At 42.0% G+C, this 25,032-nt stretch overlaps 1 protein-coding gene across 1 annotated transcript in view; it reads right to left on the bottom strand.

The window, feature by feature from the left end:
- Positions 1-9,200, bottom strand: part of LOC115110145 (integrin alpha-3-like) — a 36,451-nt gene extending 27,251 nt beyond the window's left edge. The window contains exon 1 of the mRNA XM_029635550.2: positions 8,757-9,200. Coding sequence (XP_029491410.1) covers positions 8,757-8,956 — 200 coding nt within the window. The 5' untranslated portion in view covers positions 8,957-9,200. The remainder of the gene's footprint in view (positions 1-8,756) is intronic.
- Between the last annotated feature and the right edge of the window lie 15,832 nt (positions 9,201-25,032).

The following is a 25,032-nucleotide window of genomic DNA, read 5'->3' as shown; positions in this document are numbered from 1 at the left end:
AGCTGCAATATGTCACTTTTTGGGCAACTGACCAAATTCACGTAGAAATGTGAGCTATATATCATTCTCATTAAAAGAAAGAACAGCTCTACCGCTTCTTAGACTAGGTGCGCTATTTCTATGCTTCCCGTTCTTAAGTTTATTTTTGCATATTTTACTTTAGGTTTTGTACACCAGCTTCAAACAGCTGAAAATACAGTATTTTGGGTTATGGAAAATATATTTCACAGCGGTTTGTTTTTTATTCTCTATACTATACTTGCTTGTTCTGTCAAATAAACTGAAAATAGGCTAACTATTCTAATTTTAGCAACCGTGAAATGGTGGAGCAATTTCTGCAAATCTCTCAGATTTTTGTTGGATATCCAATTGAATCACTATGATATTGGAAGAAAGAGGGAAGGGGACATACCAGTATCCTGGCGTAAGAGAGTAAGTCCATCACCTGGTGACTGAGTAAATAATATTGGAGAAACCGCTAACACTGTAACCCTCTTGTAAGACAAGAGTTGCTGTGTGTCACTTGACTTGAATCCAACACAGATCTGAGACCGGCGTGTCAGTCGTCAGAACTAATCTTCTCTAATTAGAGCTGCATTCCAGTCGGAGCCTGTGTGGGGACGACACTATCGATCAGCCTATTGATTCAGAGAACCAACTAGCTCCTGGAGCTGTCTGACAGATCGCCTAATGAGGAAATCTCGCTGAGTACTCCCAGCCATTCCACTTATTTGATGAAATCCATTACTAGCACACCTGATCTAATCCACAACTAATCACCAAGCCTTTCATCAGTTGAATCAGGTGTGCTAGGTGGTCTGGAATACATCAAATACATGGACCGGCTGAGGGTACTCAAAGAGAGATTTGGGAAATAGTTTGTGCGTGAAGTATAACACTTCTTCAGTCCCTTGGGCCTACAGATCATATGACAATTGATAACACGGACAGGACACACACACACACACACACACATTTGAACACAAATATATACAAACGAAGTGTAGGGGTATAACTGTAATTTCCCTGTACAGTAAGTGACCTTTGTAAGAGAAATAATTGGGTTACCAATGTATTGCCTCAGTTCTCTCTATTAAGAACTACTTGGCAGACCCCGGCTTTGCTAGACCGGTCAAATTGAATGCAAGCCTTGCTTCTCAGTGCACTCACGATTTCATTCCCATCTACTGCAGTAAGATCCAGATTTCTGTGCTTTATACAAGCTTCTCCATGCTGTGTTGTGCCTCGTCTCTGAGGACATACCCTGCACATCCCCAACAAAACCCTCTGAACCCCACCCAACCTCCCCAAATCACCCACACCAAACCCATAGGGCTATGCAACAGCAGCTCTACGAAGAAATAACCCGCAAGTGCTGCCTCAGAACCATTGGGTTGCCAAAAGTCAAACTCAGATCTGTGTTTTGGCCGGGGTTACACAAAGCAACCAGACCAGGAAACCGACCAGGAAACTGGTTTTCCAGACCAGGAAACTGGACAGTAGTTTTTCTCGGTGAGGTCATATGGTCAGGAAAAACCTCCTGGCCCAAACAATAATAGCCCGCCCCCCCCCCCCCAGGCCATGTGTTCTCATGTCTTCTCTGCAGACACTGAACAGCCTTTTCCTAGGGGACCATACAACAGGAACCCAGTCAAGACTCTTCCTCCTTCCCGGACCAGCAACCAGGAAGCCTTCAGACAGACCCATCCATCCAGGCCACATAATACCATCATAACCCCCAGCCACAGTCACACAATACAGGGAGGACACCATTAAGGCTAGGGTCATTTTCCTGACAACATGACCTGACCAGGACAGACTCTTGCCCTTAGATGGCCTATCACATGAAGAGCTGCACATTTTCCGTTCCCCATTTCTCTCGTCTCAATATCATAAGACACTTCTCTTTAAAGGGCTACTTGACTACGGTCATTTTGTTACGTCGTGTATGAAACCACCTTCCGGTGTCTTCCACAGATGGCATGGGCAACTACACAAGAATGTGTGGAGGGGACAAGACCTAAACGACAAAAACAGCTCATCACATCTGGTTAACAATAAGGATGTTGCTGCTATGTACTCGTGAAAGACTCTGAGAGTCAGAGGTAACTAAAATGACAGAATGAGAGCAATAGAATAAATCACTGACAAGTTCAACCTAAGATGAATACCGGCATAAATGCAACATTTTGAGGGGGGGGGGTGAGTGTTAGGGACATGAGCTAACATCATATTCTATCAAATCAGAATGAATTGCATACGGCCCGGCCCGTGCATTGTGTTTACTGGTTCAGCCCGACACCATAATGAAATGTTAATATGACTGAGATGTTTTTCCAAATGACTTAACTTGGCACAGTCTCATCACCCACTGAGGCTTTGCTGAAGACAACCCACAACTGAAGAAACACATCAAACAAATAGTTGCTGACTTACTTCACACTTTTTCAACTTCATATTTATAATCTCCAGCTACAACATGTGTGAAAATGGCTGGTTCCTATGTTTGTGGGGTGGGGGGGGGTGGCATACGTGGCATTTCCACATATGTTGATGTTGGGGTGGTGCTGGAGATGATGAATATGAAGTTGAAACATTTTGAAAATGTCCCTTTAACAAAGCTCCTACTTGACTGAAAACTATCCACAGCCCTCCATTTATGAGTAATTTTGAGGAAGATTCGTGCGTGCGGCCTATAATTAAATAGTTTGCCCACATTTTGGGACATGCTTTGTGTCTGTGTCAAATGGGAGATTCTAAGTCAAATGGTCAGGATTGTGTGGGTAGTGTTCACATACACAGGCCTACAGTATACTATACAGAGTGGTTACGTAGTTGTGCACTGCTTTACAGTTTAGTTAAGTCATCGTAACAAGACATTACACACATAAAACACATACAGATAGACACAATAAAATATACAATAAAAGATAGAGTCCTACACGTGATTCTACCTCGATTCAAGCGCACAACAAAATCCTGCAGATGATGTTAGGTAAAACTACCTGCCCTTTCCCATTATGTTTGACCTCATATTGGACGTACTACACAGAGCTAGAAATGTTCAATCTTGGGACTCACCACATTTTCCCTACAGCGCTGATGTCGGGCCTTTCAATCAAAACAGGATTGTGTTATGCCCAGCATCAGATCCCATTGTAATAAAAAGAAAACAGCCTGTATGTAAGACCTGCAGGCCTGTTGCATGGCATGCCCCTATTGTGTAATCCGTGGCATGCCATCCGCCCCGAGGGAGGGAGGGGCTGGCATTATGAGCCAACCACCAGGCCTGTTGGGGCTACAGCAGAACAGCCTTAGCTAAGCATCTCCTCCTGCCACTATTACTGCAACCAGCCAGAGGACAAAGTGGAGGATTGCTAAAGCCGAGAGCAGGCATCTTCCCAGGGGAATTATACAAGAGGCAATTGTCTGAGTGCTGGGAGCAATTTGGATATGCATTTGAACAGTAACAGTGTCTGCATTTTAAGTAAATGTGCTTATTTGTGTGACTCAGTAGGCTCATGTTGTGGGCAAGTCTGTGTAGGGTTTTCTAAATGTGTTAAATAAAGTAAGTATGCAAGTGAGTAAAAGAGAGAGTGTGTGTGTGTGTGTGTGTGTGTGTGTGTGTACAGGTGTGGCACTGTCACTTCAACTCTCTCCTTGACCACACTCTGGCCACTCAAACACTGGTCAAGGAACGTTTAACATGTAGTGATGTCACTACAAGGGCATCCGGTTTGTACCAGCCCATTGATTCCACAGAAACAGCAAAGAAATTGACATAAAAAAATACATGACACATCGCCTTGTCCACTCTCAGGTCTCAGCGGAACTTTGTGGGCCATTAAAGGTGATTGGTGGCTTGTGGAGGACGGGGGACAAACTCCCAGGAAGCCTATAATTACTTGTCCTTAACTAGGTTGAAGATGACAAGGTTAAGACAATGTAATAATTCCATGTGGCAGCCTTAGAAAACAAACAAATTCATTTTCGCAAACAGTTATGGGATATTACAATTCCGTTCTCTTAACCTTTGTCATCTTCCACCTAGGTCCTTAAGAGAGCTGCTCTCCAGCTCGGGAGGGACTCTCCAATTAAATGCCCAGCTAAATCAGAGCTGGAAGGACTGGGAGAGCTGGTTAATGGGTCGGAGGGAAGAAAAACAATTCAATACTGGACTATTGGATGATGAGGTGACACACTTGGGGAGTAGCTGCCCATGACCAGGATAGGGCATAGCCCACTATGTGTGTAACGGAGATGGTCCGGTGGAATAAGATCACGTGATCCATGACCTTGCCTGTGGCTGAGGCCTGAAGACGTCCAGGCTTTAGCTCAGCAGGCTAACAGAGTCTTGTGGTGCCACTCTTTTATATTTGGCTGAAAGCCTCTTTGATAAGATGGCACCGAAGCGGATGGCTGACGTTTTACATGCTCCTAACCAACTGTGCTATTTTGTTCGTTTTTTTGTTTGTAATTTTTTTTTACAAATTTTGTACATAATGTTGCTGCTACCGTCTCTTATGACTGAAAATAACTTCTGGACATCAGAACAGAGATTACTTACCACGAACTGGAAGAAGCTTTCTCCTTTAACGAGTCCGACGAGAAGGATATACTGCTTTCTTGGGAACAAGCCCAAATCCCCGTAATTTGGGTGAAGAAAAGATGGAGGATTAGAGGGCGCAGATCGGGCTGCCTTCTGAGAATCCGGAGGCAAGTGAGTAAACTCCCACTGTCATCCGTTCTACTTGCAATCATTGGAAAATAAAATTGATGACCTACGATTACGATTATCCTACCAACGGGGCAATAAAAACTGTCATTTCTTGTGTTTTACTGAGTCGTGGCTGAAGGACAACACAAATAATATTGAGCTGGCGGGATTTTCCATGCATCGGCAGAACAGAGAAAAATCTGGTAAGGTTGGTAAGATGAGGGGTGGGTGTGTGTCTTTTTGTCAATAACGGCTGGTGTCGCGATACCTAATATTAAAGAAGTCTCAAGGTATTGCTCGCCTGAGGTAGAGTACCTTATCTGTAGCTGTAGACCACACTATCTACCAAGAGAGTTCTCATCTAAATTATTTGTAGCTGTCTATTTACCACCACCGATGCTGGCACTAAGACCACACTCAAGTAACTCTATAAGGCCATAAGTAAACAAGAAAATGCTCATCCAGAAGCAGCACTCCTAGTGGCCAGGGACTTTAATGCAGGCCAACTTAAATCAGTTTTACCAAATGTTTTACCAGCATGTCACATGTGCAACCAAAGGAAAAAAACTCTAGATCACCTTTACTCCACACAAAGACATGCATACAAAGCTCTCCCCCACCCTCCATTTGGCAAATCTGACCATAATTCTATCCTCCTGATTCCAAGCAAAAACTAAAGCAGGAAGTACCAGTGACTCACTCAATACAGAAGTGGTCAGATGACACGGATGCTAAGCTACAGGACTGTTTTGATAGCACATACTGGAATATGTTCCAGGATTCATCCAATGGCATTGAGGAGCATACCACCTCAGTGATCGGCTTCATCAATAAGTGCATTGACAACGTTGTCCCCACAGTGACCATACGTACATATCCCAACCAGAAGTCATAGATTACTGGCAACATCCTCATCGAGCTAAAGGCTAGCGCTGCCGCTTCAAGGAGCAGGACACTAATCTGGACTCTTATAATAAATCCTGGTATGCCAACCATCAAACAAGCAAAGTGTCAATACAGGATTAAGATTGAATCCTACTTTACCGGCTCTGACGCTTGTCGGTTGTGGCATGGCTTGAAAACTATTACGGACTGCAAAGGGAAACCCAGACGCGAGGTGCCCAGTGATGCAAGCCTACCAGCTAAACGCCTTTTATGCTTGCATCGAGGCAAGCAACACTGAAGCATGCACGAGAGCATCAGCTGTTCTGGATGACTGTGTGATAACGCTCTCGGTAGCCAATGTGAGCAAGACCTTTAAACAGGTCAACATTCACAAATCTGCAGGGCCAGACGGATTACCATAATGTGATCTCAAAGCATGTGCAGAAAGAAGTGTCTTCACTGATATTTTCAACCTCTCCCTGACCGAGTCTGTAATACCTACATGTTTCAAGCAGACCACCATAGTCCCTGTGCCCAAGGAAGCGAAGGTAACCTGCCTAAATGATTACCGCCCTGTAGCACTCACGTTGGAAGCCATGCTGTGCTTTGAAAGGCTGGTAATGGCTCACATCCACAGCATCCTCCCGGATACCTTAGACCCACTTACCACCCCAACAGATCCACAGATGACACAATCTCAATCGCACTCCACACTGCCCTTTCCCACGTGGACAAAAGGAACACCTACGTGAGAATGCTGTTCATTGACTACAGCTTAGCATTCAACATCATATGGCCCACGAAGCTCATCACTAAGCTAAGGACCCTGGGACTAAACACCTCCCTCTGCAACTGGATCCTGGAATTCCTGACGGGCCGCCCCCAGGTGGTAAGGGTAGGCATCAACACGTCTGTCACGCTGATCCTCAACATGAGGGCCCGTCAGGGGTATGTACTTAGTCTCCTACTGTACTCCCTGTTCACCCATGACTGCGTGGCCAAACACGACTCCAACACCATCATTGAGTTGGCTAACGTTGGCCTGATCACCGACAACGATGAGACGGCCTATAGGGAGGAGGTAAAAAAAACTGGCAGCGTGGTGCCAGGACAACAACCTGTCCCTCAATGTGAGCAAGACAAAGGAGCTGATCGTGGACTACAGGAAAAGGCGGGCCGAACAGGCCCCCATTAACATCGACAGGGCTGTAGTGGAGTGGGTCGAGAGTTTCAAGTTCCTTGATGTCCATATCACCAATGAATTATCATGGTCCAAACACACCAAGAAGAGGGCACACACAAAACGTTTCCCCTCTCAGGAGACTGAAAAGATGTGGCATATGGGTCCCCAGATTTCCTCAAAAAGTTCTACAGCTGCACCATCGAGAGTATCCTGACCAGTTGCATCACCGCCTGGTATGGAAACTGCTCGGCATCTGACCATAAGGGTCTACAGAGAGTAGGGCGTGCGGCCCAGTACATCACTGGGATCTAGCTTCCTGCCATCCAGGACCTATATAATAGGCAGTGTCAGAGGAAGGCCCATAAAAGTGTCAGAGACTCCAATCACACAAGCAAGCGGTACCGGACCATTTGTTTTCAACACTGCTGCTACTCACTGTCAATTATTTATACATAGTCACTTTACCCCTACCTACATGTATAAATTACCTTAACTAACCTGTATCCCCACACACTGACTCGGTACCGGTACCCCCTGTATGTAGCTTTGTTATTGTTATGTTATTGTGTTACTTTTTATTCTTTTTAATTTTTTTATGTTAGTTTATTTGGTAAATATTTTCTTAACTGTTCTTGAACTGCACTGTTGGTTAAGGGCTTGAAAGTAAGCATTTCACGGTAAGGTCTACACTTGTTGTATTCGGCGCATGTGAACAAATAATGTTTGATTTGATGTTCTTCTAGGTCAGAGAACGCATTCCGATGTTCAGCTTTTGCCCACCAAAGAAAAGTCTGTGTTTTTATTGGGAAGCTCTAATCATTTCCCTCCGGGGACATAAAGACGCAAAAGGTTTAATGAAAAGTTTTGTGGTTCCATTGGGGCATTTAGGACAGGTGGCACCCAAAGGAGATGTATATCAAATACCCTCAATAAAACTTTTTTTTTTAAATATCTTAGTTACAAATGTTTGTTCTCTGTGTACTTCTATCAGTTGGCATGGCCCCCAGCTACACTATCACCAAGCCTGACCAATACTGGCAAACATTTGTTGTTCCTTGCTCAAGACAAGTACCATCATGAATGGTCACCCACCTCCATGAGCTGGTTGAGCCTAGCCTACACTGTCAGACTGTGAGTCATGATTATTGTGTAGTTGAGACATGGAGATTAATCATTTACTGAACAGAATGAACCTTATCCACACCTTGCATGGGGATAAACTATATCCCCAGCACCATGTCTTAGTTGTTCCTGTTGCATGTGCATGTTTATGATGGTACCATGGTTGATGTTATAAATTGCATGAATGTACAAACCTCAAAATGTTTGTAGCCTGGTAAAACTCCAGTAGACATTTGCGATCCTAATGTGACATTTAGCCTGCATATAAGAGTTTTCCAGAGCTAGACAGATTGAAGTGTTTGTTGCTGAACTTAAATCACAGAGAAGCGACAGCCAGGAATTTGACAGTAACTTACAGGTAGCTCAGTGGCAAGTACATTTCTGTTTCATTTTACAGTACACCTACTGGAATATAAATATAGTATCAAAGAAAGTACTGTGTAACAACGCAGTACAATGGCATAAAATTGACTGTATTATACTGTAAAATATGTAAATTCTACCGTAATCACAGTATTTTACTGTAATCACAAGGACTATGTGCAAGCAGGGTGGCTGCTAGGTGCTAAGTGTTTACACAGCATAATGTATGGTACTGTTTTCTGTGGGCTGGAATTACAGTACCATTCAAAATAAAGCAATTATTTTCCCACAATGCACCATAATTTACAGTGTGCTGCTTTTACTGTTGATAATACCCAAAATCATCTATAATTTACAGTTTTCCGTTACAGTACTGAAAGGTAGTTTGACATCCACAGATGCAATGCCATATTATTTCCCTTTATCTTGCCTGTGCACATTCTAGAATAGCAAGATTGATCAAATCTTAAATTTGACAACACTTACAGGTATCTTTTCTCTCCCACCATCTGTTTGTGAAGTGCCACCGAGAACCCAAAGAGACTTCCCGGGGTCTTTCCTTCCTTGACAACAGGGAACCGCACATCCAGGTTGAACCCCTGAAGAACATGTACTGTGCACAACAGGACAAGCAACAGGAGATAGTAGGTATTCGTAGAAAACCGGAGTAGTTGAAAGATTGCCATGTGGAATTCCTTATTATATTTTCTTCTCTAACATCCGTTGTTCAAATGCAGACTTTGTTGTATTATTATTTTTTAAATGACTTTCGAATCTTTCTCCCAAGTCAAATAACCGTGCGCACTGAGCAGCCCTCAACGAACTCTACCCTACCTCCCTCTCCGCTCCGTTCTCTCTCCCTTCTGTCGTCAAATACATACAACCACATACGGCCGATTGAACCTCAAACGTGCTCACTGTACAGTGCACTCATTAGTCATTCTTCCGGGGTGTAGTGCGGTCATCATAAATGAAATCATTGGGAGGTTGTACCGAGATTAAATTGAGCGCGCGCAGGCACCTTGTCTGCACGACAGCTCAGCCTGGTCTCATACACTAGACATTACAAAGTACATTTAAATCCGGACACTCAAATAATGATAATATGTTACGTTTGGTATAGTTACATAACACATAACACATAATTCACAACACATCATACATTTAGCAAATTCGTAACATATTGTACGAATTGCAACATCGTAACATATCATACATAATGGATGATGGACATCCATCCACAAATGAATACACACCCTACGAAACGTAATGTATCATATTAATTGGAGTGTCTCAGGTTTACATTTACTGTGTTACGGTACAGGTTGGACAGCTCCAGACTACCAATAGAGCAATTGCAATTATGCATTGTGAGAATCCTTGCCAGACAGCATAGAGTGGCCTATTCTCTAGTCTAGACAGTGTATCTCCAAGTAGTGTGGGAGTTTAGAATATGATATGTAAGTGTGTCTATAGTGCCCCAAGGAGAAAGTGGTGATTGGAATAATCATGGATGGTGGACAAATTGCAAAATAAAAAAGTTTAACCTTTAACCTTTAACCTTCTGCAATACAGTTAATTTGCAGTTGGATACACGGAGTGTATGATAACTTTTGAATAATGCTGAACAACTGTTATAACAACACACACTGTTCTCACTGTCTATAGTAGTTGAAAAGTTTATGAGCAGAGTTCTGTGATGTCATTAAGGAATACTCCCATATGACTTAATTATGTTGATCTTTCTCCGAAGAATGCCATGTAATTTCACATAGTAATGCTTGTAGTAGACAGTGTATGCCCCCAAGGCACATCTCTCTCTCTGTGAGGTTTCCCGTAGGAATGCTTTTGATGATGATGTCTGACTGAGTTACGGGTTCAAGAATTAGTTTCAGAATCACAAAGCAAGGTTATCGTTGTCCTTCCTCTTTTTTTTTTCCTTCAATAATTCACATTATCCCTCACTTCTTCTCCTCTCTATCCCTTCTATCTCTCAACCATTGTAGAAGTTTCCCACAGCCTTGTTCTGAGCAGGCCTTGTTCTGAGCAGGCCTTGTTCTGAGCAGGCCTTGTTCTGAGCAGGCCTTGTTCTGAGCAGGCCTTGTTCTGAGCAGGCCTTGTTCTGAGCAAGCCTTGTTCTGAGCAGGCACACCAGGCAGCAGCTGCTGTGACAGTTATTGCTGGCTGAAAAAAAAACATTGATTTGACTTGAACGCACCTCTTACTTCAGAGTAGCATTTGTGAAATGGTTATGAGTGAGTAAACCAGACACCACAAATGTCTTGTTTGTTTTTTACACACCGATAAGTACCCTTTAGCCTACTGGAGATGATTCTGGAAGGAGAGGATAAAGGGGTGGTAGGACTGCTGACAGCAGGGCATGTAAGGTCACAATACTAGGTCGCAAACACACATTTACACAGACGGCTCCAAGGACCCGGTGACGAGACACATCTCAGAAACTCTATCCCAGATATACAGTTCACCCAGAAATAAAATGACTTACAGGATTCTACACCAAGCCATGACAGTCAACTTTCCTTGGGTCCCAGCTCACGTGGGGGTGCCTGGGAACGAGAAGGCAGATGAAGGAGCCCTACATGACGACACCAGCATCATAGTTCCAAAGTTAAAATCAGGAAATGAAGTCACTCATCAGAATCAAAATAACAGACAAATGGCAAAAGGAATGGACAGAAGGGGGAACAGGAAGGAATATAAATACAACATCCACTGACTGGTTTCAATCAGCAAGAACCACAAAGGGCCTCTCAAGACGATCAGAAACCATAATCACCCATCGACAAATAGGACACAATGGCCTCAATCACTCTCTCAAAAGTCCTGCAGCAGAAACTACAGATCAAATCCTCCTTCACTGCCAATCCTATGAACATCAAAGGCAAATGCTTAGATACCAGGTCGCAAACACACATTTACAAACACACCTCCATAGTATCATCACACCCCAGCCCAGTAGGTGGCGGTAGTGTACGAAATACTGGTATGCACACAGTTATAAAACCCCAATGAAGAAGAAGAAGTAAGCGCTAATCAAGATTAAACTTCCAAACAATATTCATCCCTGTGATCATAAAACAAACTATTTCTTCCTCTCTGAGTAACTCTACAAACTCACTTCCCTTCTACGTAACATATCAGTGGCACCAGACTCAAACAAAATCACGATTTGAGGGAGGAGTTTCTTAAAATAAAATCCCAACCAAACCCTTCTTATGCAAGTACTGTAGTAGGCCTATGTAATGAAACTCGCTCCTCTGTCCTGTACTGCAGTGATTGTTCCGATTACATCCGGGCACTCTTATCAGTTCCTCCCACACTCTCCATCCCACCCAGGGGCCCTAATAGGGGACGGACAGGAAACAGGAAGTGTAGACAGTGCCACATTGCGCATTGGGTTATGTCCCAAATGGCACCCTATTCCATACATAATGCAGAAAAGTAGTGCATAGCAAATAGGGTGCTATTTGGGACAGAGCCAGGGTGTCACGTTGATAATCAATGGGGAATTTTCCCAAAAGGGCAACAAAGATCTTATTCCGTACATTATACAGTACCAGCATTTGCAACTTGGCAGTTGTAAGCTCTTAGCCTTTCACTACTGCAGACTGAGGGAAGGGTTGTGGTTGCCGGAGAATTCCCCATACATCAGTCCTGAGTCAGTGACAATTCTTCTTTGGAACTTGAAATGGTTTGAACTTTGAAGTACATAATGAAAAGGGTGAGGATCACTGCTCTTTGGTGTCAGTTCAATTCAAATTCTGTAATTGATTGATCCAATTACAAATATATATTCCAATGATGCAACATCATCAGGTTATAACCATTATGACTGTCTTTAAGTAGAGGACAATGTCTCGACCTAATGTCCACAAAAAAGCATTATACAAACTGTGGCCTCATGTTATTTTCATGTTTCAACGCTTACAACAGGCAATCACATGTACCTCAAAACCAAATCACTGCTTGTTATGTTCCATAATGTTTGCTTACTTACACGCCTTATCTTTTCGAGGATGCACTTGTACGATTTCTTAAGGAAGGATTGCCTGCGTGATCAAAGCAACATCTTGTTTGGACAGGTGGAGATATCACACTTACTCTGTCAGACTTCATACAGTCAGGGTAACACATGGACGACTTGCGCTGAATACACTCCAAACACAAACCTGGCAGGGCATCCTAGATGGTCAGATCTTGTCACATTGAGTTTGAATAGACGGAACTTGACACTGTCATAGAGCAGGTGAATAAATGTGAAACCCCCTGAGATCCGTAGATATGTTAAAGCAATAAGCCTCGAGAGGGTGTGGTATATGGCCAATATACTATGGCTAAGGGCTTTTCTTAGCACGACGCAACGCAGAGTGCCTGGATACAGCCCTTAGCTGTGGTATATTGCCCATATATGATAAACCCTGAGGTGCCTTATTGCTATTATAAACACTAGCAAGCAAGGGATAAGAACGTTGCCCGCCAGTATGGCAATGGAACATATAGAACGAACGACTGGGTCGTGTCCATAGATACAGAACAAAAAGACTGAACAACTTGTGTCTAGCAACCGAACCGATAGAACAAATGACCAGTCGGCTTGGGTAGCAACCCTAGATTTGTGTGGGAACTATATCTTCTGGAAGGATGAAATAGTATGAATAAATTCATCACAATAACATTTTAAATGAAAATATGTCAATTACAATTTGAATATCTTGGTAATACCCTTGAAGCTGGTGTTTGGAGGATATATTGGCACCTCATGCATCTTAGTTTACAGTATAGAACACATTCCAGTCATACTAATTCCTAATTCTATGGTTTGAATATACTGTATTCAAACCCAGGCCTTCCTAAGATTTGTATGCAGAATTTGGTAATATGGTACTGAATTCCTCTTGACAGTCATTGGTGTCAAGTCATTTTTGTCAAGTCATTGGTATTATATTGACACGATCATGGGATGAATGTCAGGAGATGTGTTGATGATGGTAGGAAGTATATGTGGTTCATAGTAAGTGTATCCCATGATAAGACCTCTTAATATTGAATCACACTTAGTAGTAACAAGCTAAAACTGTTTGTATAAGACTGTAAGTCTTGAGAAAGCACAAAGTTGCACTTTCCGCTCAATAAATGCCACACGGTTTCTCCCACAGTAGAGGTTTCACACCATGGCTGTCACATAGCAGAACCAACAGATCTATCTTTCCCACCATAGACTGTCTGTTTCCCACGGTCTCAGCCAGGCAGAGGAGAGATGGACAGAGTCTGAGCGCTCACAGACAGACAACCACTCCATACTGTATACAGAGAAGAACTAGGCTACATCCCAAACAAGTGACACCCTATTCCCTACATAGTGCAATACTTTTGACTAAAACCCTATGGGGACTATATAGGGAATAGGGAGGCATTTGGGTCTCCGATATAGTCAACTACAGAAGAGCCAAAGTTTTGATTTTCATTCGAAGGAATCAGGATTCTTCCTCGTTGATAATGTAATGAGGACATCATTGAAAAGACAGGCCGCTTCTCTCTGTTCCCCTCTTTCTCCCACCCAGTGATACACTATCTAGAGGAATTCAGATATGAAGTACATACAGTACACTACACATCCCCCCCCCCACACACACACACACACAATGCTTACTGTTAACACACAAATCAGTATGAAATATGATACATACTAAACAACATCGCACATTTCATGTCTGGACACATGGTCGGCAAGGAAATCACTTATTTCAAGGGGAAGCTTTGTGGTTGTTTTTTTCAACACAGCTTGTGTATACTGTGTGTATACTGTAGACATTGCCAACAACAAAGTTAGAGACACACCATCAAAGAATTGGTCTTTGTGATTAGATATATTTCACACAAGTTGTCATCAGAAGCATTTCCTGCACTGATTAGACACGACAGGAAGTTTTTGGCAGTGACAGGGGATGGGTCACACAGGAAGGTCCTAATTAGCTGTGTGTGTGTGGAGCCATGAAGAAACAGGAACAGCTGTAGCTCTAGTAGTTTATCTGCAGGCCATTCTAACAAGGAGAGCCTAAACCATTGCACCCCCTTCCTCCTCTCCCAATCCTCAGATAAATGGCTTCCCGGTCAGACGCAGGTCGGCATACAGATACAATACATCCCCTTGCCTGGCAAACAGATCTGGGTTCAAACACTATTTCAAATCATTACAAATACTTTATCTGAGCTTGTCTGGTTTAATTGAGCGGTAGAATGGCCCATATAATCCCATCTGGCACTCCAGGCAGACTAGAGCAAAACATGTCAAATACTATTTGAATCCAGGTCTGCTGACAAGCAGCAGAGTCTCTCCTAATCAGACTGTCACAACAAGTCTCTTTCCTTAGTGTACAGAATATTGCATAATGGCTTGTGGAGTTGAAATATCATCAGTTACTATTAAGGTGGTGAGGAAAAATATAATATCCACACTATTTTAGAATTGGGCTAACTGTATATTAAACATTCAAACTCATCAGGGGCATTGATGACAGTTTGACTTTAAGCCAAATTGATTAGTGTGGAGGTTGTTCAAGACTATCAGACAGAGTAAGAATTCATTGAATAGCTCTGAAACTACGTGACATATGTATATCCCCTGTCAGTCTTAATGCTCCCACGTCCTGTCTGACCAAGGATATCTCTGAAACTACGTGACATATGTATATCACCTGTCAGTCTTACTGCTCCCACGTCCTGTCTGACCAAGGATATCTCTGAAACTACGTGACATATGTATATCTCCTGTCAGTCTTAATGCTCCCACGTCCTGTCTGACCAAGGATATCTCTGAAACTACGTGACATATGTATATCCCCTGTCAGTCTTAATGCTCCCACGTCCTGTCTGACCAAGGATATCTCTGAAACTACGTGACATATGTATATCTCCTGTCAGTCTTAATGCTCCCACGTCCTGTCTGACCAAGGATATCTCTGAAACTACGTGACATATGTATATCCCCTGTCAGTCTTAATGCTCCCACGTCCTGTCTGACCAAGGATATCTCTGAAAATGCCTCTGCCTACCGATTCCCTTCTTGTTAGCAGTGTTTCAGAGGTATCAAGTCAGAATGTTTATTTTAACATTGGATTCAGGGGTCAAGTATGCAATCTATTTCACCTTTATTTAACTAGGCGAGTCAGTTAAGAACAAATTCTTATTTTCAACGACAGATTTGGGTTAACTGCCTTGTTCGGGGGCAGAACGACAGACCTTGTCAGCTCAGGGATTCGAACTTGCAACCTTTCAGTCACTAGCCCAAAGCTGTAACCACTAGGCTACCCTGCCACCCCCAATGTATCAAGTATCGAGTCTGTCCAGAGCTACAAAGATGATGCATCTCCACAGTGTGCTCCTCTAACCATGCCATTAGTATGATGAATTAGCTTATACTTATCTAATCTGTGCCCCTGACAAGGGAGCTGCTGCCTGAGAGCTTTGTTCAAATCTGCACACAGAATGCAATGGAAGATGTGTAATAATATCGATGTGTCGTGGTTCAATATTTATACATATTAGGTTCTTATTTATTGCACGGTTTATTCCGTTTGTCAGTCCCCTCAGGCTTCAGGTCATCTGTAAACATTGTGATACACAAAATGATTACTTTCCTGTAAGTCACAGATCACTTCCCCAGAATGCCAACATGGATCAATACAGTGTTGGTCTCTCTTATCTCTCTCAGATGCAGCAGGAACAGTATGGATGCTGCCCATCAGTTCTGCCTTAGACATGCTAAAATGTATTTAATAGCAGATGTCTAGCAGATGACTGTGAAATGTGGGTGTTTTACCTACCTTAGTTGAATGCACTGATGGTAAGTTACTCTGGATAAGAGCACTGGTTAAATTATTCAAATGTTAAAATGGTATGCCCCTTCATTTACAATAGCCCTTGGTTTATCATAGGTCTGTGTTACAGACAGGTCTATATTAACACATTACATTGTAAAAGATCCATTGCCATCACAGCACAATGTACAGGTGCAGTCTCCACACAATGTCAGGCCCAGAATACAGTTGATTTCCATGCCAGAGATATACAGTACTTGGCCCAAAGACAGGCCCATCCATTCATGTCCGTCCATTAAGCTGTCTCAGTAAGGCTCAATGGGTGATTTACCGCCACTAAGATAGAGCAGACACAATTTCACCAGACTTCACCATTCTGTGATCAGGCCATTAAAGCAGGGATGGCTTTTTATGAATCTGTGTGCCATCGTTAACAGACAGAGATAGATATATGGGAGGGTAAAGCCAAAGCCTCTGTTAGAGGGCAGCAGGTAACCTAGTGGTTCAGACGGTTGGGACAGTAACTGAAAGGTTGCTGGTTTGAATCCCAGAGCCGAATAGGTGAACAATCTGTTGCTGTGCCCTTGAGCAAGGTACTTAACACTAAGGCTCCTGCAAGTCACTCTGGTTGAGAGTGTCTGCTGAATCACTGAAACCAATGGAGTGGCATCCTCTGTGCCAGGGTAGTAGTAGATGACATGAGAATTCTCTAGTCTAGTGAACACCCCTAAGGGCTGGCTGTTATATGAATGAACAAGCTCAACATATTAGTTTAACATGCATGTCAGTCATATTAATTGGCTTGTCAAATAACAAGTGAGTATAATTCTGTTTCGTTGGCTTGTGAATCCAGAGACTGCAGCATGACACACAGTCATAACACACACAGTCATAACACACACAGTCATAACACACACAGTCATAACACACACAGTCATAACACACACACTATGTGTCACTGTAAATTAGAGGACATTTTAAATGCAAACCCATTTCTTGCCATCTTAGATGCTCTGATGTCCTCTGATGTATCCCTGTGTCCTCCCATAACTCATAGCCTCCTTTTTTTACCTTCCTCACATTGTTTCTACACTTCTCTCTAATCACAGGACAAAATATGTTTATGTTGTTGGGGGGACAGGAGGAACGACACTTGTTAAAATGACAGCAGCGTCCTCCCGGGACTCTCCAAATGACAAGGTGACCCCAGCGCCTCGTCTCCACGCTCCTCATCATTAAAAAAAACATGCACGCACACACGCAAATAGTCGCACACAGACACGCTTCTCCTCCAATGTCCTTCTGCATGGCAACGGGTGATTAGGCGCTGATTGATGTGCTGTTTTTATTTAACCTTGGTGGTAGTAGAGACAGAATGGCTGAACTCAAGGTCTCCTTGGTGCTGTTGTGCTGGCACATCTTCACACTCCCCCTGTCAGTCTGCTTCTTAAAATCACCACCTGCACACACACACACACACACACACCAGTTCAGAGGTTATTTTCAGGAGGCAGTAAACACAGGGGTGGAAATTAAAGAGGAAGCTACCAATGAAATTAATAATTATTTTATTTTCAATAAATATTTGTCAATGTATTAGTGTAATTTGGATTTACTAATTGACAACTGAATTAACCTCAACCGTAATGTTCACAGCAAATGTTTGACTTGACCATGGGGACATCTGGTGGAGAAGAAGTTGAAATGACAAAATGATTCCATTAGAGAGCATTTTCAAAGCCATCTATGTCATGACTAATCAGTGGTGGAACAATTACACAATTATAATATTTGAGTAAAAGTATAAATACCTTAATAGAATGTTACTCAAGTAAAAGTGAAAGTCGGCCAGTAAAATAGCACTTGATTAAAAGTAAAAAAGAATTGGGTTTTAAATATAATTAAGTATCAAAAGTAAATATACTTAAGAATTGAAAGTAAAAGTATAATAATGACAAATTCCTCATATTAAGCAAAGCACCATTTTTTTAAATGTATTTTATTTATGGATAACCAGGGTCACACTCCAACACTATGCATATTTTATTTACAAAAGATGCAATTGTGTTTAGTGTCAACCTGCCCAATCATTCAAAATGTAATGAGTACTTTTTTTTGTCAGGGAAAATAAATGGAGTAAAAAGGACATTATTTTCATTAGGAATGTAGTTAAGTAAAAGTAGATGTTGTCAAAAATATAAATAGTAAAGTACAGATACCCCCAAACACTACTTAAGTAGTATTTTAAAGTATTTTTACTTAAGTACGTGCACCAAGTCATTGCTCTCTCTCTCTCCTTTTCTAAGAGTGTTAAGGGGCATGCCAAGTCGCTAGATTTTTTTGGGGGGGGCTAATTGAGGTAAAACAGTAATTCCGCTCATAGATTATGCATGTATAAACTAGGGTATTGACAATACAATCCCAACATGCTCTTACATTTTTAACTAATATTAATGAGCCAGGTTTGCCACTACTGAGCGACCGGAGTTGAGAAGCAATACCGCCGCTGAGTCAACGCAGGAGACCACTGAAGTGAACAACTGAGTTTTTGCTTTGCATTAGGAATAGTGCTAAATATCTTATTTAGTTGTGCTTAGTACCCATAGCCCCATGACTGTTATACTGAAAATACAATCCAGTTTCTCATGACATACAGTACCTTTTGAACGGATAGCTCATGACTTAAGTTGCACCTTGTTTTTCACTTTCCTATAATGTTGTTGATGTACCCAGCTACCTTGTTCATGTATATTATTTTCTAGAGCAGCTTAATAAGTGTGAGTATGTGTGTGAGTGTGGTTTTCCACCCGCTCTCTTAGCTTCCTCATCTGCCCGTCTATTACCCATGCTGACGCTGTCCATGCCTTTAGTTATGTGCTTCGCATTTCCAAATTGCTACTTCTTTTGGTAATAAAACTGCCTCTAGTAAATTCAAGATTAGCTGCGCATGGGTAATGGGTTTACCCGCTGTGGTAACCGTGCCCCTGTTTCTCCACTGAGCTGCAAATACATGGACTGTGTTAAAAGCATACGCGCTATCAGTATGTATCGTAATGCATTTACCCTTCCCCAACTCACAAGCCATGGTAAGGGCAACAATTTCAGCTTGTTGAGCAGAGCAATTCTTTGGTAAAGCTTCAGCTTCCAACACCTCATTGAGAGTCACTACCGCAGAACCAGTGGCATTTGAGCCATCTGTTTTTTTTTCTGGAAGACCCATCAACAAACATAGTTATTTCAGCATCGGGCAAAGGCAAATCAGTCAGATCTGGTCTAGGGAGAACTACTTTCTCCGTCTCCGCTACACAGTCATGGGGACACCCATCGGTGGCTATGGGGATTAGAGTGGAGGGGTTCAAGGTAGTACATCGCAACAATTGTTAGATTTGGCCTATTTAACTAAATTATCATACAAGACAAATGTCTAGCCGGTGACATGTACGCCATCTTGTGTTCTAATAATAAGATTGAAACGGCATGTGGTTCCATCAATGTCAAATCATGGTAAAGTACTACAGAGGCCGAGTCCTCCACAGCCCGTGCTGCAGCCACCACTGACTGTAAACACAGGGGCATTGCTTGCGCCACCTCATCGAGACGGGAGGAATAATAGGCCACCGGTTTATTCTTCCCTCCGTGTTTCTGAGTCAACACTGATGTCATGAACCCCTCCCTGCAATCCACAGTCTGTGTGAATTCACGGTCATACCTAGGAAACGCCAGAGCAGTGTCAGATATCAATAGCTGTTTAATAGTCACAAACTGTTTCTCCACCTTGCTTGTCCATACAATTTTGTATTTTGCTGTCATAGCCTTACCATAGATCAAATCAAAAAGTAACTATGTATGCAGTTCAAAGTGTGGGACCCACGCCCTACAATAGTTAATCATGCCCAAGAAACTCATCATCTGCTTTTTGTTAAGTGGTTTGGGTGCTTCTAGAATGGCTTTCTTTCTTGTCGAATTGAGTGTTCTTCCTTCCTGTGTTGTAGTGTCCTAAATATAGCTGTAACTTCCTCTTGTTAACTTTGTGACCTTGTTCTGCTAGAAAGAGGAACAGAGCAAGAGTATCAGCTTTACAGGCTTCCTGTGAGCAACTTGACAACAGAATATCATCAACATACAGTGGAGCAAAATGAAAACAGTGAAGATGAGATAAAGGATTGTTGTTGTTTTTTTCCTCAAAAAGGGAGCACCAACTGGAGCTCTGGGCCAGCAGCTCTTAAATAACACCTGTGCCAGCACAGGTGAAACACCTGACTAACGAGTTGACGTCAATTGGTATGGCCAACTTGTCCAACCTCAAAACACAAATGGAAAAACCAAAACCCATAACAAGGACACACTCATGACTTCAATGATGGATTAATAAAACAAGCCCCTGTCATTTTACAAGATATAAACCTCAGTAACAGTTAAACATTACATTTGGGAGGTATTGCAAATGTTACATGTGTCAAGTCTCAAAATCAGACAAACAAATGCAGGCGGCTGATAAATAGGCACGCTTCCCAATTCTTGTTTGAAATTGTGCTAACTCCAAAATAACTTGGTGCCTTATGAAATAGATGCGGTAAAGTGGGCAATGGAAGGTAGACTGTGGGAGATAGAAGAAGGATTCCGGATTGGTGCCCATTCGACAAATCTGATCTAACAAATTGAATATTCGTAAAATCCGTCATGATTGGTACGATTTGGATATATTTGGCTGTTTTCGCTGCATAACATTTAGAAGTAGTCCCTTTTCAGGTTCGGAAGAAGTGGCTGCTAAATGCTAACTCCTGTTCGTATAAACTGGTAGCATAACTAGCATAGAGAAATGGTGGTGGAAGTCAGTTGTTTTTAACTGTAATGCAGTTGATTGGTGACGATGAAATGAACATGTATTGGGGTTGACATCCATACCATCATTATACTTTGATTTTTACCTCAACATATTGTGAAAAACACATGTAAGCAATAGCCTAAATATAGGCCAATTTTGCTGGGGGGCAATGAGATTCAGGATCTTTCCTCCACCTTGTATCCATGGCATTTCCTTTGTTCAGTTCCATTTACCTCTTTACTGCATCTTTACCACTTCGCTCTGAAGCCTGTAGTGTAGCTGACTCATCAAACTGGCTATTGGAGGGTCTAATTAGCCCCTTAGGGGGTGATTTGTTAATCAGCCAAAGAGAAAGGGTAGCCTAGGGGAACAGGCAGTTAACCCACTGTTCCTAGGCCGTCTTTGAAAATAAGAATTTGTTCTTTAACTAAAAAAAAAAAGAAACAGGAAGAGGCCCAGAAGGAACCTCCTTCGTTATATAGGCTACACAAAATACATGCATACACATGTTTCCTGTCACACTAGTTTAAACCGATATCAAACATATTTTACTCGGCCCTAAATCCAGGATTGATTTACAGTACTGGTGATAGTAGATAACTATCTTACTTGAGACCAGTATTAATAGGATCAATTAAATATTTGGGCGACACTATTGGATGAACAATGCGTTTTAGTTCAAATGTCAAGCCATATGTTCTGCTTCTCATTGTTGGAACGTTCTTGCTTCTGGGGTATGTAAACCATTTTGACATTACTTCCAGTTTATTCCTTTGTCTGGTATTAAATCAGGAGTTTTTGAGATAGAAACTAACATGAAAATCTAAGAGCTCTGATATGTTATTTTTTTTAGATACATTTCTTGAATGTGACTATGTTCTAATCTGTTAAGGGTTGGATGGATTTAAGAAATTAGATTTAATCAGGTGTAAATGTATAACATACCTCTTAAACTGAAATTATGGTTTATGTAAGGGATAATCAACGAGGGGCTATGCGTTCTACGGAATATTAATTAACGCCATGGAAGGTGTGTTCTATGAAAGAGTTAGTGGAGTGGAACTAACCTTCCAAGGAGTTGCATCATTTCCCAGAGAACACAGAGAGCCCCAAATTTGTCGCTAGAAATGTGTTAATTTGCAGGTAGAAATGTGTTCAACATCCACTGAAGAAGCTAGCAAGTTTACTAGATAGCTACAGGATTTGCCTTGGTAACCAAACAGACTTGCTAGTTTATCTAACCAAACCATCAGTCCTAGCTTGCTATTATGAACATCAAATTCGACAAAGCCAATAATAGTAATTCAAATTTTGCTTTCAAAATAAACTCAAACATAGAACATGTAAGAATGACATATTCATTGAATTCTACTGTGCTGATATACTGTGCGTTATAAGGAAATAATACCCTAATGTACTTTTTTGAGGATCTTAGAAGAACCCTTGTTGAACCCCTAATTTTTGTGCAAATGTTGATCTGGCACTGAAAAAGTACCCCAAAAATGTATTCCATGAACCCCATAGGAGTTGGGGTTCATCGAGGAACCGCTTTAGTTCTTGGGGGTTCTTGCAGGAATCTAACTGCCCAGCTGAAATATTTCAATATGAATTTGAGATAATTATATTAATAAGGGGGGCGGGGTTCAAAAATGGACCCCACAGGGTTCTTTGGGGAAACATTAATGGGGGTTATTTGAAGAACTTATAGGGGTTCCTCCATAGTTCCAATTAGAAGAACCCCTAAAGGATCCTCCAGGAACCTTTTCATTTTAGAGTGTACAAACCCCTGTTGTTGAAAACCAAATGTTAGGCTAGAAGCAAGGGGAAATAATTTTAACTAGTCAGTTAAGAACAAATTCTAATTTACAATGACGGCCTAGGAACAGTGGGTTAACTGCCTTGTTCAGGGGCACAACGACAGACTTTTACCTTGTCAGCTCAGGGGATTTGATCTAGCAACCTAGATGTAGTCAGCAATAAGGGAGTTATTGCCTCCTAGAAGACCACAAAACATGTACATTTCTAGACATATTTTAAAAGCGAGTCAGGTAAAGAGCTTTTTTTTTGTTTTCAAGGGGCAATGTTGTATATTGGGACAGGCTTGAATAAGCTAAGTAGCCAATAGGCAGAGGGGAGCATCATTTGTCTGATTCTCTGTAATAATGGTATGGCAATAATGCATTTTATTTTGTAAATTGGTTACTTGCATCAAACAACACAAAAACATGTGCACTTGTCTGAAGGTCAAGTGGATAAACAGGTTAATGCATTTTTTCCCCCAAAAGTCTTATGGAATGTAGGCATGGCCATTGAACACAACACATTGGCTGCTACTGTAGGCTGAATGATAGAGGAGCTATTTCCATGTTAAAATGCATTTTCTCCATTGTTTTTGATGGTAGGCCACTCTGGTAGTTCTACATTATGATCAAATAGCCACATTAGACTTCTTGGCCACTGTTAAAACTGTGCCTTAAAGCGTGTACAGCCTCAGAGTTCACAGTAAACAAGAACAGGAAGTTGCACATGATTTAAACAACGTTTAAAGTTTGCGCTCAGCAGACCTGAAATTAGCTCAGTGACAAAATGCAGAGGGAACATTGCTTAGAACGCGTCTCAACCAATCAGAATGCTTTTACCTTTATTTAACTAGGCGAGCCAGTTAAGAACACATTCTTATTTACAATGACGGACTACCAAAAGGCAATGAAGACGGGGGCTTGGATTAAAAATAGAAATAAATTAAATTAAAATATAGGACAAAACACACATCACGACAAGAGAGACATCACAACACTACATTAAGAGAGACCTAAAGACAACAACATAGCATGGCAGCAACACATGACAACACAGCATGGTAGCAACACACCATGACAACAACATGGTCACAAAACAACATTTTAACAGCACAAAACAGGGTACAAACATTATTAGGCACAGACAACAGCACAAAGGGCAAGAAGGTAGAGACAACAATACATCAAGCAAAGCAGCCACAACTGTCAGTAAGAGTGTCCATGATTGAGTCTTTGAATGAAGAGATTGAGATAAAACTATCCACAGTTTGAGTGTTTGTTGCAGCTCGTTCCAGTCGCTAGCTGCCTCGAACTGAAAAGAGGAGCGACCCAGGGATATGTGCGCTTTGGGGACCTTTAACAGAATGTGACTGGCAGAAGAGGTGTTGTATGTGGAGGATGAGGGCTGCAGTAGATATCTCAGATAGGGGGGAGTGAGGCCTAAGATGGTTTTATAAATAAGCCTCAACCAGTGGGTCTTGCGACGGGTTTACAGAGATGACTTTACCTACCGATCTATAAATTACATATCCGTAATCTAGCATGAGTAGGATGGTCATCTGAATCAGGGTTTGTTTGGCAACTGGGGTGATAGAGGAGTGATTACAATAGGGGAAACCAAGTCTAGATTTAACTTTAGCCTGCAACATTGATATGTGCTGAGAGAAGGACAGGGTACCATCTAGCCATACTCCCAAGTACTTGTATGAGGTGACTACCTCAAGCTCCAAACCCACAGAGGCAGTAATCACACCTGTGGGGAGAGGGGCATTATTCTTACCAAACCACATGGCCTTTTTGTTTTGGAGGTGTTCGGAACAAGGTTCAGGTAATGAGGTAGGTAGAAGGTAACGTTCTCCTGCCATGCGCCAAACCCAGATTCGTTAGTCGGACTGCCTATGACGGTGCCACATTGAAAGTCCCTGGTCTCTTCAGTAAATCCATTCTACACTGAATGTTTGTCTATGGAGATTGTATGGTGGTGTGTGCTCGATTTTATGGGCCTGTCAGCAACGGGTGTGGCTGAAATTGACGAATCCACTCATTTAAAGGGGTGTCCACATACATTTGCATATACAGTGTATTTTTCCCCAATGTTGTATGCGTGTTTGAAGAAAGAAAATATATTTCAAAAATAGTATTAAGCAGTTTGTTGTGCTATGAGGTGTAATTGAACAGGACAAACAAGTTGACGTTCAATAATACAATCCATTCGCACCACCAACAAGATCATGTGCATCACTGACAGAGGCTTACAGCTCAGTGGAATGAACACGTGCTCAACAATGCCTGCTAAGGTG

This window comes from Oncorhynchus nerka, linkage group LG26 (assembly GCF_034236695.1).
Source record: "Oncorhynchus nerka isolate Pitt River linkage group LG26, Oner_Uvic_2.0, whole genome shotgun sequence".
In the NCBI taxonomy this organism is placed as follows: domain Eukaryota; kingdom Metazoa; phylum Chordata; class Actinopteri; order Salmoniformes; family Salmonidae; genus Oncorhynchus; species Oncorhynchus nerka.
This window is presented reverse-complemented; position numbering and strand designations above follow the sequence as displayed.